Source organism: Gossypium raimondii, chromosome 6 (assembly GCF_025698545.1).
Source record: "Gossypium raimondii isolate GPD5lz chromosome 6, ASM2569854v1, whole genome shotgun sequence".
NCBI lineage: Eukaryota > Viridiplantae > Streptophyta > Magnoliopsida > Malvales > Malvaceae > Gossypium > Gossypium raimondii.
The window spans coordinates 6,111,460-6,126,368 of record NC_068570.1 but is presented as its reverse complement, the minus strand read 5'-3'; the positions used below and the strand labels follow the sequence as shown (position 1 = coordinate 6,126,368).

The 14,909-nt window shown below is 33.6% G+C and overlaps 2 protein-coding genes across 3 annotated transcripts; both read left to right on the top strand.

The window, feature by feature from the left end:
• Window positions 1–799: 799 nt before the first annotated feature.
• Window positions 800–4,769, top strand: LOC105773925 (pentatricopeptide repeat-containing protein At1g09900). 2 transcript variants are annotated; one of them, XM_012596135.2, is made up of 4 exons: window positions 1,046–1,189; window positions 1,291–3,280; window positions 3,424–3,506; window positions 4,297–4,769. In XM_012596135.2, the coding sequence occupies exons 1-2, from the start codon at window positions 1,136–1,138 to the stop codon at window positions 3,175–3,177; spliced, it is 1,941 nt and encodes a 646-aa protein (XP_012451589.1). In that variant the 5' UTR covers window positions 1,046–1,135; the 3' UTR covers window positions 3,178–3,280; window positions 3,424–3,506; window positions 4,297–4,769. The 2 variants fall into 2 exon arrangements, with proteins under 2 accessions (XP_012451587.1, XP_012451589.1); XM_012596133.2 differs by having other exon boundaries at window positions 800–3,280.
• Window positions 4,770–12,867: 8,098 nt separating this feature from the next.
• LOC105773501 (transcription factor bHLH55) lies at window positions 12,868–14,343 on the top strand. Its single transcript, XM_012595475.2, has 3 exons — window positions 12,868–13,238; window positions 13,313–13,375; window positions 13,567–14,343. Exons 1-3 carry the CDS (start codon window positions 12,903–12,905, stop codon window positions 13,690–13,692), a joined length of 525 nt encoding a protein of 174 aa, XP_012450929.2. The 5' UTR covers window positions 12,868–12,902; the 3' UTR covers window positions 13,693–14,343.
• Window positions 14,344–14,909: the final 566 nt, after the last annotated feature.

The following is a 14,909-nucleotide window of genomic DNA, read 5'->3' as shown; positions in this document are numbered from 1 at the left end:
AATTTTTACGAGTCAAGTCAGGATAAATTATTTTTAGTGTATAAAAATTAATTTAAAGCAATTTTAATAAAAAGATTAAAATAAACTTTACATCAGGATAAATTATATTTTAGTGTATAAAAACTAATTTAAAGCAATTTTAATAAAAAGATTAAAATAAACTTTACATATTAGTGTAGTGACTTTTGAAAAACTTTAACCCTTAAAAAATAAAATATATTAAGCATTTTAAGGCTGAAATTACTGCATCAACTAAATCAATACTCAATCCGCTTCTTACTAGTTTCAAATACAGTTATAATTATTTATTTTCCTGTTTAAACCATAGAAACGACGGGAAATTGGGAATCAATAAAAAGAAAGTGTGAGAGAAATTTTAGAAGGTAAAAATATCGTGTAAGTCCAGGTAGTTACAGTGTACTTTTTTATTAAAAATGGGTAAATTAATATTTACATGTTAGATAAAAAATTGGTTAAATAAAAATTGGTCTTTATGTTAAAAATTCATCTATTCTTATTGTTAAAATTAGACTTTATACGTCAGGATGATACATGTAATTATCTGGTTATTTCATCAATCACATCAATTTTTAACAATAAAAATAATTTAATAAAGTACCGATTTGTTGTTTAATTTAATATAAAAAGACAAACTTACCCAATTTCTAACAAAAATAAAATAAAATTAGATCTAACTATTAGTTCAAGTTCTCTATGAAATTTTATCCCTAAAAGAAAAGCAGCCCAGACCCATATAATGGAAGGCCTGACACCCATTTGCTCTTCTGAGTCTAAATTCAGCCACTAAACCCTCTTTTCGTGTTCCTTTTTCTTTTAATACATAACCCTTGTCTTCTGTTTCAGTTCCACCATTAAAAATGACCATTTCTTCTCTTCTCTTCTATTCCCCTTTCTTCTTTCTTCTTTGTTTCCGCTGCGAAAGGGTACCTACAAATATTTATTAAATGCAATTGTATCTCCCAAGTTCAAAATTTTATCCAAACTTCCATGGCTTTTTGTTTATCTTCTGCAGTTACTTATTCATGTAGAGTTTGCAGAAATTTTCGTGTTCTAGCTCGTTTTTCTACTTCATGTGCTCTAAATACAGTAGATTACTTCAAAGAAATCGATACCCATGTTTCCGACTATCCTGAATTACAACGGAGGATGCAGAGTTATGCTATCTCAGGTGACTTTAGCAATGCTTTCTCTACTCTAGATTTGATGAAAAACATTGATGGGAAACCAACCGTGTATGATTGTAATGCTTTTATGTTCTTTTACTTGAAGTCTAAGAACGCGTGTTGGCAAGAGTTGGTTGAAATGTATACCGGGATGAAGAGATTTGGTCCTCCACCAGTTGCATCCACTTTTAATACCCTTCTTAATGGAATGTTATTTCTTGGTGATCTGAAACATGCAATTTTTATTGTTGAAGAGATGTATAGAAATCATTTTGTCCCATCCTTCACTTCTTTATCAAAAACGTTGAAAATGGCTGTCAAAGTAGGGAATTTACTTGATGGTCTTGTTGTTTTTGAGCTCATGTTGAGGTATGATTATCACCCAACAGAACCAACTTTGAGTAAATTTATTTTAATGCTTTGTGAAGCTGGGATGGTTTCTGATGCTTGTTTTGTGTTCTCTGTTCTTTTGAGAAAGAGTTATGTTTATAGTGTATATTGTTACAATCCTATTCTATGGGCTTTATGCAAGACTGGTCGAAGTTATACTGCTTTGCAATTGTTTTATTTGATGAAGAAGAAAGGGTTTGTTCAAAATGTGTGTTCCTATACTGCTTTGATTTATGGGTTCTGTAGAGAAGGCCTGCAAGATAATGTTTTTCAATGGCTGGATTTCATGCAAAGTAATGGTTGTAAGCCTAATGTGATTACATACACGATAATTGTTAAGTTTCTTTTTGATAATGGGAAGTTTGAGGAGGCTATGGACTTCGTCAGTAAGATGGAAAGGGAAGGTTGTAACCCTGATCTGGTTACTTATAATGTCATTCTTCGTGAGCTTTGCCATAGAGATAGACTAGATGACATTTCTGAGTTAATTCAGGTGATGGAGCAAAAAGGTCTTTCTCCAGATTCATATTCATATGCTGCTTTGTGTGGAGGCCTGCTCAAAATAGGAAAAGTAGGGGATGCATGTGAACTATTGCGTGATATATTTTCCAATGGAACTGCGGATGTTGCTGTCTATAATATTTACTTCCGATGTTTATGTCAAGAGAATAAATCAAGAGAAGCATTGTCTAAGTTGAAGCGCATGATGAAAGTTGGCTTTAAGCCAAACAATGTGTCGTATAATACTATCTTGAGTGGTTTTTGTAAAGAAAAAAATATTAATGAGGCCATGGAGCTTTTGTACCATTTTGAGTGGGATGTGAATTGGCCCGATGCAGTCACTTTCAATGCAATTTTGTCTACTGCACGCAGGCTAGGGAACTCTGCAATAATCCAAACGATCTTGTATCATATGAGGGATGAAGACATGAAGCTTAATATTTTCAATTTGACTTGTTTGGTTCGATATTTCTGCAGTAGTGGAAAATTTTCAGAGTGTTTGAAGTTAGTGGAGTCCATGATGTATAATAGTCCTACTCCAACTGTAATCACCTTAAATATGCTGCTTCATAACCTTTGCAAGAACCGGTTACTTGGAACTGCATTCCGGATTTTCCAGAATTTAAGAAACACCAAGTGCCTTCCTGATGTGACTTCATACAACATTCTCATCCATGCTTCTATAAGAGAGCACAATCACCTTCTGGTTGGTCAACTGTTAGGGGAAATGAAGAGACAGGGACTGAAACTGGATGTTTTTACCTATGGTTCATTAATTAGTGGACTGTGTAAAGAAGGGAAGATATCAGCTGCTCTCCAACTGTGGAATCAAATGCTAGAGAGGGGCCTTATTCCTAGTGTTGTAATTTTTAATACCCTATTACATGCAATATTTCAGAGAGGCAAGTTTTGGGACATCCTCTTGTTACTTAAAGCCATGGTAGTACAGGGCTTTCAACCTGATGAGGTAACTCTAGGGATCCTTAGCCAAGCAGTTTCAAATAGTTCGATGAAGAGATTTCCTCAAGTCGCTAAAGTTCTAGATTGGGTGATAAGTAATGACTTTCAGAAAGAAACAGATCAAAAGACAATAGCTGGCTGATTTATTTAGTTTTTGAAGTTTCTTTTCATATGATTGCTTGAAGCGAATTATGGCTCGCTTGGTCTTTTCTAAGAACATTTATGAAGATTCAAGCCTGAATCAGGTATGAAAAGTTCTTAATCAATGGCCAAAAGAAGATACTTCTTATTGAATCTATGTGTTGATGTTTTTTCACCAGAGAAAAGACACGTAAATCATTAATATTGAGAATCAACCTCACATGTTTTCTCTTCTTCTCATGTGCAGTGGAAGGGGGGAAGTCCTTGCTTTCAGGAGCATCGAATTTTTTTCCATCTAGAGCATCTCATGCCAAACATCTTAAACGTAGGGTAGGTGATGTGTGTGTATTCCTCTCTCTCTAATTCGTTCCCTTTGGCCACACCCCTTAATGTAATATTTACCCAAGGATCTCTTAACTCTCGTGATATTACTCTCTATACTATCATTTTTTAAAAAATTTACGGTGAGAATGGAGTTGCTTAGGATTTAACCCTTATTCTTATTGGTAAATGTTAACTATACCTATCAAATCCCCCCATATAGAGACTGATTCAAATTAGTTCTTATACTATTAAATGAATCAACTAAGTCCCTATACTATTAAAAAAAAAAAATAAGGGCAAATTTTAACAGAGTTAATAATTTTAAAGCTTTTATGGTTCTGTAAATAAAATCTTCTGTTTGGAACTGAATTGCAAATGAAAAAAAGTTTATGTTATTTTCTAAGCAATAAATGTTAGTCTGTTAAATTTATTCTTATTTGATTTTTTTTTTTACTAGTACGAGGATTGAATTGATTTATTTAATAGTAGAACTTATTTGAATTGGTCTTTATAATAGGGGGGCTTGACAGGTGCTTTCACCTTAACAAAACAGTAGCCTTAGTATTCTGCATTTCAAATAATATGCTTCAAAGACGGTAGATGTCAGATGGCTGGCTTGAAATGGAAAGAATTGACAACTTTATAACATGTTCTGTTTTGTAGAAAACTTCATCACTTCTTTTAGTATCTTTCTTGTTCTAGTAGGATTTTAGCTATGAGAACTGATTCTACTTTATAGTATCCTATCTTACTAGAATATGATTTTGATTTTGAACATGGTTATGATGATGAACAGGAATCAGACCAGGGCATAAAACCGCAGAAGCTGAATTACCAACTCAAATCAGGGGTCTGATCTGGGATTGGATTGGACTAGCTTAGGGTCAAAACAGTACATACTGGTTGGTACAGCGGTTACTGGTAGGGAGCTGACCACCATGGTTTAGAAGTCAGAATCACCTTTGCAAACTGCGGTCTGTCAGCTAGTTAACCATGGCATCTCTTTTCCTCCTCCCATTTTACCCATCTATTGATTTCCCACAGAGCTGCTTTCATTTCTTAAGCTGAAGAGACGGCATGTGGGTTAGGGTTAATGCTAATGATTTGCTTTATCATTGATTGTACCATCTCTTTATATGAAAATTCAGAATAACTATCTGATTAGCATTTCTTGAATGTCCATGAATATATCATACATACTGCATATATTGTTTTTATAGGTAATGTGCAATTTAATACCAATTACTGTTTCAGTTACAGTTCCATGTACTATCATTTTGACATTGTAAAAATGTACATTATTATTCATAAGTATAATTTTAATTTTAATATATAAAATTTCCATATACAGTTTATGAATATACTTGTGTCATGGGTCGCAGTTTAAAGCCCGTAATCATTGCGCACAACATCCCATAGAGGTCAACTTATGAAATGAGACTCATTTGACCCAATTCGTAGAACCCATGGAGAAGTCTATTTACTTAAAGCTTTAATAGCCTCCTGAAACACTCTAGTAAAACTAGAGTTACTAGGATAAATAGTGTAAATTCTAAAGGGATAAGACTTTAAATCTTCTAGGACTTTTAATTGTAGATAGGTTTTAATCTCGATTTTCTAAGTAATTCAACATGTATCATTGAATTTGGAGGAGTTTAATTATAAATAGAGGTTTTCCCCCTCATTTGTATTCACTAAGTTGTAATCCTTCATAGTAATCGAATACTATTGAGAGCATTTAATCAAACACTTGGTGTGTGTTATTTTTCTGTGGCTTTTTGTTCTTTCGTAGTTTCTTTTGTCTTTCAAGTTTGCTTCCACTTTGCTTCAGTGTCTCAGAGAAATTCTACAAGAATTCTCATTTTTCGAGAGTAGGTTGACTTAGGCAAGATTTGAACCCAAAAAATCACCTAAGGTCGTGTGGTTTGCTAGACTAAAGATCTAGCCCATGACAATTGGTATCAAAGTCAATGTTCGAAGGCGTCGATTGAGATGACGAAAGGAGGAGATGAATAGAATGTCTCGATGGAGTCCTGTGTGAGGTCTAGGAAAAATAGTAGATCGAGAGATATGTTATCAGCTCTGGAAGGTTGAGTGATCAATCTTGAGGAATCCATGGGTGGTGTGAAGGGAACACTTAAGGTAGTTGAGGGACGCACCGATAAGTTAAACTCGATGAGAAAGCAACACAGGGACTTTGTGACAGACTATTAGTTCCAATCGGGGTGCAATGAGAGAAACCCTCAATGTCGCTATCGATGATCAAACAGAGAAGTTGACTAAAAGGAATGATGCTCTCGAAGCGGTAGTCATGGCATTGAAGGAGGAAACTAAGGTCATGATGGCAAAGATTGAGGAACTCGAGGGAGAGCTTGCGATGTACAAAGTTGTTGTAGGAAAATGGATGCTAGCTACAGTTCCTAAGCAACGTAAGATGGATGTCCTTAAGTCAAAAGAGTTTGGAGGGACGAGGTCTGCGAGAGACGTGGACAATTTTCTTTAGGGGATGGAACAGTACTTTCGTGCGATAGGCATCAAGGATGATGCCACTGAGATAAACATTGTTGCAGTTTATTTTACTGATGTCACTCTTTTATGGTGGCGTCGTAGGTCCACAAATGATAGATGAGGTGGTACCGCAATTGAAACTTGGGAGGTGTTCCAAATATAACTGAAAAAGTAGTTTTACTTGTTGGAAAAAATCTGGTTTGAAATGATTTTCTTACACAGTGGAAAATAAAAATTTTACAAACCGACCTGGTTTGTGATATTTATGCAATAAACCTTAGACCAAAATTGTACCTGTATTTTGGATAGACGAGTCCTTGTCGTTCCTGGCTTTCAACCAAATGATCTTTTCCGCTATTCTCGTACCACGAATTGCCTCGAGTGTGGCGTCGATCAAATCAAATCAAAATATAGAAATAAAAATGATTTTATTTTCTTTTGGGTGAAAACGAAAATTCTCTTCTCAAATAGAGATCGGTATAATTGTTATTCCGGAAAAATATATTTAAAATCACTATTCTTGTATGAAATCTTCTAGTGAAAATCTGAACATGATGATCATATATTTAAAATCGAGATCATACCATTCATATTTATAATGATGCACATAGTAGTTACGGCTTGGATATGATCTATAATCTCATGTTCTGTCAAATTTAAGATATTTTGGAAGCCATGAATTAAAGATCTCATGAGCATAAAAATAACAATATAAAGCTATTTGACCCATTTAGGTGATGAGCATAGTTTTAATGATAGTCACTGTAACACCCTTCGCTCGACCCAATCGTCAGATTCGAACTACAAGATGCTACATTCATTGCTGGAGCAACAACAGTCAATTAGGTAGCATATAAACATTTACACATGTAATCAAGTGTTAATCAAATTCAAATTATATTAAACAATCATTTTCGGGTCTTATGCAAGCTTATGATAGCTTTTTTGTCAGCTTGAGCACAAAATAGGACCAACTTATAAGGATTTTAAAATGTATGGATCGACATTACGACTTCGTCATGTTTTCATTGCGACGTGGCCATCATAGTAAGTCACGTCGCGACGATAAGCCTCAGCTTGTCACTGTAATAGCCCGATTTTTAGAAATGTTGAAAACAGTGGTACGAGACCACCAAATTCAGAAAATAAACTCGTAAATTTTATTATTTAATAATTACGAGTCAAATATGATTTTTAAGAGATTTTTGAATTAGTAATTTGTGTTTTATAAAAATTTATTAAGTCAAGAAATTGAGGAAAAGAGGTATCGAGACCTCGATGTCATAAATCGAGCCGTAAACATTTTTATAAATATTTACGGAGTGTCAATATAGTAGTGTTAAAGTTTCATCAGAAAATTTTAACATTTCGGCAGTCAATTAATTAAAAAGGACTAAATTGAAAAGATGCAAAACTTGCTAAAGTGATTAAATAGCTTAACAATTAAATAAGGAAGGACTAAAAGAGTAAAAGGACATACCGTTAAAAAATCAAAGATTTTTATGTATTTAAGGACAAAATTGGAATTACAATAAAGTTTATGTGGCCAAAATTTATTTTAAGGATTTCAAGACCATTTCTTCTTGAAATTTCGGTGGAAAACAGCCATGGAAGAGGGTTTAGAGCTGGTCTTCCATATTTTAGCTTCAAGTAAGTGTAATTCTTACTTTTTCCTTGAAATTTTTATATTTTTAGGCTTTTACAATTAGGTCCAACTTAGTATTCTACTAGTTTCTCATTTTTTTGAAAGTTTAGGAAGATACCATTGATAATTTCATATGATTTTTGTTATTTGACGATGAAATTGATATGTTAATGAATGTTTAAAGGTGTTTTATTAAAGAATTTTGGATGAAAACATGTTTTAGGGATTAAGTTGAAAAGTATTGAAATTGTGGAAAAATTCTAAAATTTCATGGAATCCATGGGCTGTTAATGATATGTATGAGAATTATTAGGCTTGTATCAAGGATTAAATTGCAATAATTTCATTTTCCGAGCCTAGGGATGAATTGTCATGTGTTAAAAGTTTAGGGTCAAAATGGTAATCAATATATTGCACTAAAACAGTTTTGGGCAGCAGCAGTGTGCCAACTTTGAAAAATCACCAAAAATTTTGGGAACCGAATTAGAAGATGAGTAAAATATTAAATTAAAGCTTATTGAGTCTAGTTTCTCATAAAAGAAACGGTGTAAGCAATGAAATTGTAAATCATGAGATATAATAAATTTTGTGAGACAGAGTCAGAATAATTTCAGAATCCCCTGTTCTGACTTTGGAAAATCATTAAAAATTGTACAAAATTAATTATGCGTTAAACTTTATATTTTTAGAATCCTGAAAGATCCTATTTTCATGAGAAATAAACGGGAATACCATCCAAATTCTGCACAATGAGATAATCAATTTTTAGTGAAGAGAGATCAAAACTATCGAGCAGTGCAACAGGGGAAACTTTAAAGAATAAATTATACTTATTGGCTAAGTCAAAAATTCTGAAATTTTTATGGTAAAAAGATATATGAATCTAGTTTCAGATAAAATTAACAGATTTTAATTTTGAGCTCTGTAGCTCTGGAATAAAATAATTTAGTGACTCTGACTCAGATGGGAAACTTTAAATTTACATATAAGTGAGTAATGAAATTATGTATAATGTTATTAAGCGTGTTATATACATTAAGGATGTGGAATGGAGAGGAGGAGGAGGACAATAAAATATATGAATGAATTGTGTATAAATAGTTATATGCCCGATTATAATCGGTCAATGGTAAGTTGAATGGTAAATACATATTGGTATTGAAAGAATTATTGCGGTATTAAGAAGCAATTGATCAAATGTATAAGAAATTTAGTCATGGTATATATATGTGTGTGTGTGGTAATTTTGATATATGGATGTATTTTGGTTGTGGATTGATCATGATGGTAAAGGTTAGGTATATTTGGTCTATTAAGTGACATAATTGAGAAGTATGATAGGTGGGTCATTCTATGTGTGAGATGATGGTATAGTTTGGCTTGGTTAAGTAAGTTAAAAGGATGATTATGCCATTGAGGTTGTAGTGATTAATTCTGTTTATGTGATGGAAATGTCAAGTACGTTCGTCTTTGATGCGTGATGATTATTTAATGCCATGAGAATTTGTTTATTGGTGAGGTTTAAAATGTATCTATATTTTGTTATATAACTTGTTTTTGTAATTTATCTGACAAATGATAAAAATTAACTCGTTTACTATGTGAGGTGAATTATGATTTGGGTAGCACATCTATATTTTGCAATAATAGATAAAATATATTTCTGTCATGGGTGAATGGTTAAACACTTGGGCTAGTATAAGGTGTATATTTAGTAAGGTTAGTTGGTAATGAAGTAACATGTTCTGGTTTAACATCGAATAGAGAAAATTTGTACTATCTTTGTGGCTAATATTGATAGTTGTATGGGAGATGAATGGATAATGTATATGTGACACTTAGCTTATGAGATATTGAGTAATTGATATATTACAATAGTTAAATAGGAAAATGTGACGACATGAGAATATGTAATGATACGGATCAATTCAAATACTCGTGACGAATTCAACAAGTAAGTGGAAATTTATAAATTCATACGACGAGGAAGTGAAAGATTGTGAGTATATTGGGTCACGTAAACCCTAATTAGCGAATCAAGAATAACAATTTGAAAGTTTTAGTTTAGATGAAATTTTACAACTCGGTTTAATATGGTTAAAAGTATATGTGTTCTGGTAATACCTCGTACTCTATTCAAGCATCGAATACGAGTAAAGGGTGTTACAGTCACGACATCACTCACTGTGTTTGTAACCTCCCTAACCCGATCTAGACGTTATGGTCGAATCATGAAGGCTACATTAGCTATCGAAATGGCCAAGTGGTCTGTTTTACTCACGAAAACCCTAATCAGGCTATCTTTAGGAAAACTGCTACTTTCGAGCTCAAACGCTAAAACATTCATTAATTAGGCCAACTTTATTTAATGTCCGTCTTATTAATCGATCGCGACATTTTAAAAAAAAACAATTGAGTTGTCAATTTTATTTATGAAAATCTCATTTCATTCTAATACAGCAAAAACTTCAAGTATGCCAAATTTTACTTTAAAGCAAATAACATTCATTTACCGGTTACTAAATTTAATAGACATGCATGCATAAAAACCCCAAATTAAAGTTTACCAAGCCACAATCCAAAAAAAAAATTATTACAGTTCAAACTAGAGAAATTTTTCGATTAAACATTTAATTAAAAATAAACAACCCGATGTCCGAGTTGCTACTCCGCATGCTGAGTTTGGTCCTAATTACTAAGGTTACTAGAAAAGTTTGAAACTAATTGGGTGAACTTATGAAAGTTCAGTGTGAGTCAACAAAATGGGCAAACATTCTGTCAATCAACCAGTTAACAATCATAATTTCAGAAAAGTACATGGCAAAACTAATCAGTGTATGAACATGTTATGCATATGATGCTATGCAAAAATGTTCCTACCCAACCATCCGCTACACGCCACGAGTTTCCCAGAACCCGTTTACCAAACTCCAAACAATGCGAGCCAAGGCTCAATGTGGATAAACCTCCAATCAATAGTGCAGATAATCTGCCGGTAAAAATACAAACTAGCTGTTAGTAACGTGGACTTGCCACCAGTATCAATAATGCAGTTAAACTGCCAATAATGCGATTAAATCGCCCAATCTTGCAGATTTAATGCAGTATACTAACTCAATATTGCAGATTTAAATTGTCACTGGTACTCCATGAAACTCCTCCGTCAACCACAAAACTCAACCCAATGCAAATGCAAAACGCCATACCATCAGTGCAACAAATCATGCTTATTAATAATAGTTTAGTACAATGGCATACTTATCATGCTTTTCGGTAAACAGTATCAAAGTATGCCTTGCATACTTTCAATTAACAGAATCAATGGCATATGAACATGCTTTCAATACAATCAGTGTTATGCATAAAATGTAACACAACACATACTTATAACATTATCAATCATGGCAACTTCATAAGCACATCGAACAATGTCACAATTTTTAACATGCTTTTCCATGTATCAATGATCAATATCCATCATACAATAAACATTACAAAGTATGTCAAAACTTACATAAAATCAACCACAATTATGGCACATTCCCATACAATGCACATATATCCCATATACAATCAAACAATCCCCAAACTAGGCCTTTTACGAATGGCTTAGCTATTTCAGTACGTACCTTGTCTGGCACACCATTTATTTGGTTTTAGGTCATTCGGTCATGCCACAACCAGAAAGTATATTTTACCAATTTTCATCATACAATGTTAATTTATAACTATTAACACAAAGATAAGACCCACACTTTATTTTTGAAAACTGCAACACTACCGAAAAATCCACACTTCCGCTTCTAAGCCTTAGATGAGCCTAGATCCAAAGATAACACTTAGTATGATAATATATGATTAATGACCAGCCTTGAAACACCACTAAAGGTTTGGCTATAGCAATGTTACAAGCACAAATTTGAAAATTTCAAAATATTGAACAAACTTACACTAATTCATTGCAAAAAGGGAGTTCGAACGAAATTCGACTTCACTGTTGATCCGGGACGTTTTGATCAACACCTATGAAAAAATATTATTAAAAATTGGTAACCTAAAATAAATTAAGGGCCCTAGATTAATCGGCCAAAACAACAACCATTAACAAAAACAAATCGACGCAAGATCTCACTTAAATCCGCACTTATGCTAATACCGTTACTAGATCTGAGATGTCGGTTGTTCAAGACCGAATGCACTCTCAATTGGAAAGGATAGGGGTTGTTTTAACAATGGAAAAAATGAGAAAAAAAAAAGATAACAATGAGGTGTGGCAAAAGGAAAAAAAATTACAGCAACCTAAAATCAATGTTCAAAGGGGCGACACACCACTACAAATGACACCAATAAGGGGCTGATTTGGGCGGCATAAAGAGTGGTTTTTGGGTAGTAAAGGGACGGTTTTTAGTGGCTGAAATATCAATGAAAAGGCTATAAAAATCAGCAGCAAGAATTGGCAATCAAACCCTTAATGAGAAGAGAGGAAAAGAGATCAAAACGACACCACCACAAGCAAAATAGAGGGGGACAACAATGGAGGTTAAATGAAAGTAAGGTGGGGCGATTTTTGGTGACCAAAACAATAGTATAATGTCTAGAAAAAAGCTGCAAAATACTAGGTAAGGCAATGGCACAACAATGGTGAAAACACCTTGTTTGGGACAGCACGAGGAAAATGAAAGGGGAAAATTGAGAGAGAATGGGAGAGGGAGAGGGAGAGGTGAGGGATAGAGGTGATCATGGGCCGCCCGGCCCGACCCGACGGCTTGCCCGAAATATGGGCTTGGGTAAAAAAGTAGGTCCGTTTAGAAAATGGGCTGGGCCTTAGGCAAGATTTTTTTGGCCCGAACTTGGCCCGGCCCGGCCCGAAAATAATATATATTTTTTATTTTTTTTAAAACATTTCTTTTTAGTTTGCTTCCCCACTCCCCAGGCCATTTCCCCACAAATCCCTACTGCCCGACTGAAAAGAAATTTTTTTCTCAACCTTTACCTCCAGTTCGGCACCAATCTAATGAATCCACCTCCAATCCTCCACCGATCCACCTCCGGTCGTCCATGGACCACGACTCCACCTATTTCCCCATTTCCCGTTTCCCCTCCTCCACAAATCCCTAACCCATGGCTCCACCCATTTCCAAAATCAAATGTTGGTTTTTTTTTATTATTTTTTCTTTCTCATGACTATGTTAAATTTCCTGGGGTTTTGCCATTTTGTGAATAGTTGAAATTTTTAGGGAAAGCGGTTGATGTCGGATCACATGAACGAAGCAGTGAATTATATAAAACATTTGGAGAAGAAAGTCAAGGACCTTGATGCTAAAAGACATGAACTGAAGAGAGTGTCTGACTTAGCAAGTGTTGGTTCAAGAACCAAACCAGCTGCTGCTTCAATTTCACATCATTGTTTCATAATCCGACCATGTTTGATAGGTATTGAGATCATGTTCCGTTGTGGCGTTGAAGACCAAGATTTGTCTTCATCAAGAGTGTTGGTTGTTCTTGTTGATGAAGGGCTTCATGTTGTTAGTTGTTTTTCTACCAAATCAGAAGAATTTTTGTTTCATAGTACCATCCAAACCGAGGTGGGTTTTGTTTTGTTTTTTGTAGAAAATAATGTTAGGGTTTTGTTTTACTCATGGAATTTCATTTCATACAGGTTAATGATCCGACAAGTGTTAACATATCAAGGCTGCAACAGAAATTACCCCAATCTAGTGAAGTAACTAAAAATTAACCATTTATGTATCATTTAGGTTTCGTAGGAATTTGATCTTTTCACCATTGGCTTATATATATATATTGACTTACTCCAGTGTTGGAGTTTTAATGAACATCAATGGAAGGAGAAATTGTTTTTATTTGGAAAATATGTGTATAATAATTTTTTTTTCTAACTAAGCTTCTTTACAGGATTGTACTGCTTCATCTTATAAGACCCAAAATGAAAGTGCCAAAGGTAGCAACTTGGTTGTTAAGGTCAATGGTAAGTTAATATATAGATACTGCATTTTTTTGTTTAAAAGTATATATGCATAAAAGTTTCTGTTTGTTGGTTTTTGATAACGATATTGCTGGGAGGGACAATTATAAATCATGAAAAGATTAGTTCCCATGGATCGCATAGTGGTCATGGAAGATAACTTGTGATTACACCGAAAAGTTTCTCTTTAGTTGATTTGAACCTCGAAAGGATTAATCCCCTAAAAGAACGTAAAACGGTTATAAGAGATACTTTGTGGTTGTCCCGAAAAAGTTTCTCTTGATTTGGAGCAATACTTAGAAGCTTCTATAGAAACTTAATAGAAATATGAGCTGTGAAGTGCTTTTGTTGATAGTGTTTTAGTGAATGAACTCAATGCTCCTGCTAGTTTTATACGTATGTTTTTTATTAATTTAACTTTGCTGGCGACATGTCACATTTTACCCCATCATGAAAGGTTATTCAGTGAGTTGCAATATGTTATTTGTTAAAATTATTGCTGTTATATTTGTGTTTTTTTATAGTGTGTTCACAATATGCTCCACTAATTAATATTGTATGAGCTTATAGACCATCACTTACATTATAGTAATTATGTATATGCAGGTGTATATAGATATATATATATATTTCATCAGTAACTTGAATAATGGGTTAATGTGTGGTGCCGCCAGCCAAGCTAATTAATTGAATACGCACTTACTGTACATACGTACCTATATATAAATATATAGTATATGACTATATGTATAGGAGCCATAAGGATCTTGTGTTGTTTTGATATTCCTCATCTATGATCTGTTTATTCATGAAAATTAAAAGAAGGTCCCAAGTACATGCTTTGTTGTTATAACAGTGTAAATATAAGTTTGATCTATTGTAATTAAATAACTAGTTTATTATACTGTTTTAATATATTGTTTTAATATATTGTTTTAGTATACTGTTATAAATATATTGTTTTAATATAATGTTTTAATATATTGTTATAAATATACTGTTTTAATATACTGTTTTAATATAATGTTTTAGTATACTGTTATAAATACTACACCTTAATTATTTCTAATAGCCCGATTTTAGGCCTACTCGGAACAATGGTTTCGAGACCACAAATCTGACGAGAAAAAAAAAATGTAATGGCCTGAATTTTCAGAGGTGTCGGAACGGTGATTCGAGATCACTAAATTCGACAAATGGGTAGAAAATATTATTAATTTAGTAAGTATAAGTTAAATGTGAAGTTAGGAAAATTTTTGAAATAGTGAATAGT

Excerpts from the sequence above, each read along its gene's own strand:
- LOC105773925 (XM_012596133.2), top strand. The coding sequence starts at position 1,009 with ATGGCTTTTTGTTTATCTTCTGCAGTTACTTATTCATGTAGAGTTTGC.
- LOC105773501 (XM_012595475.2), top strand. The coding sequence starts at position 12,903 with ATGTCGGATCACATGAACGAAGCAGTGAATTATATAAAACATTTGGAG. Across the intron at positions 13,239-13,312 it reads ATAGTACCATCCAAACCGAG|GTTAATGATCCGACAAGTGT; the intron begins GTGGGTTTTGTT and ends CATTTCATACAG. Across the intron at positions 13,376-13,566 it reads AATTACCCCAATCTAGTGAA|GATTGTACTGCTTCATCTTA; the intron begins GTAACTAAAAAT and ends GCTTCTTTACAG.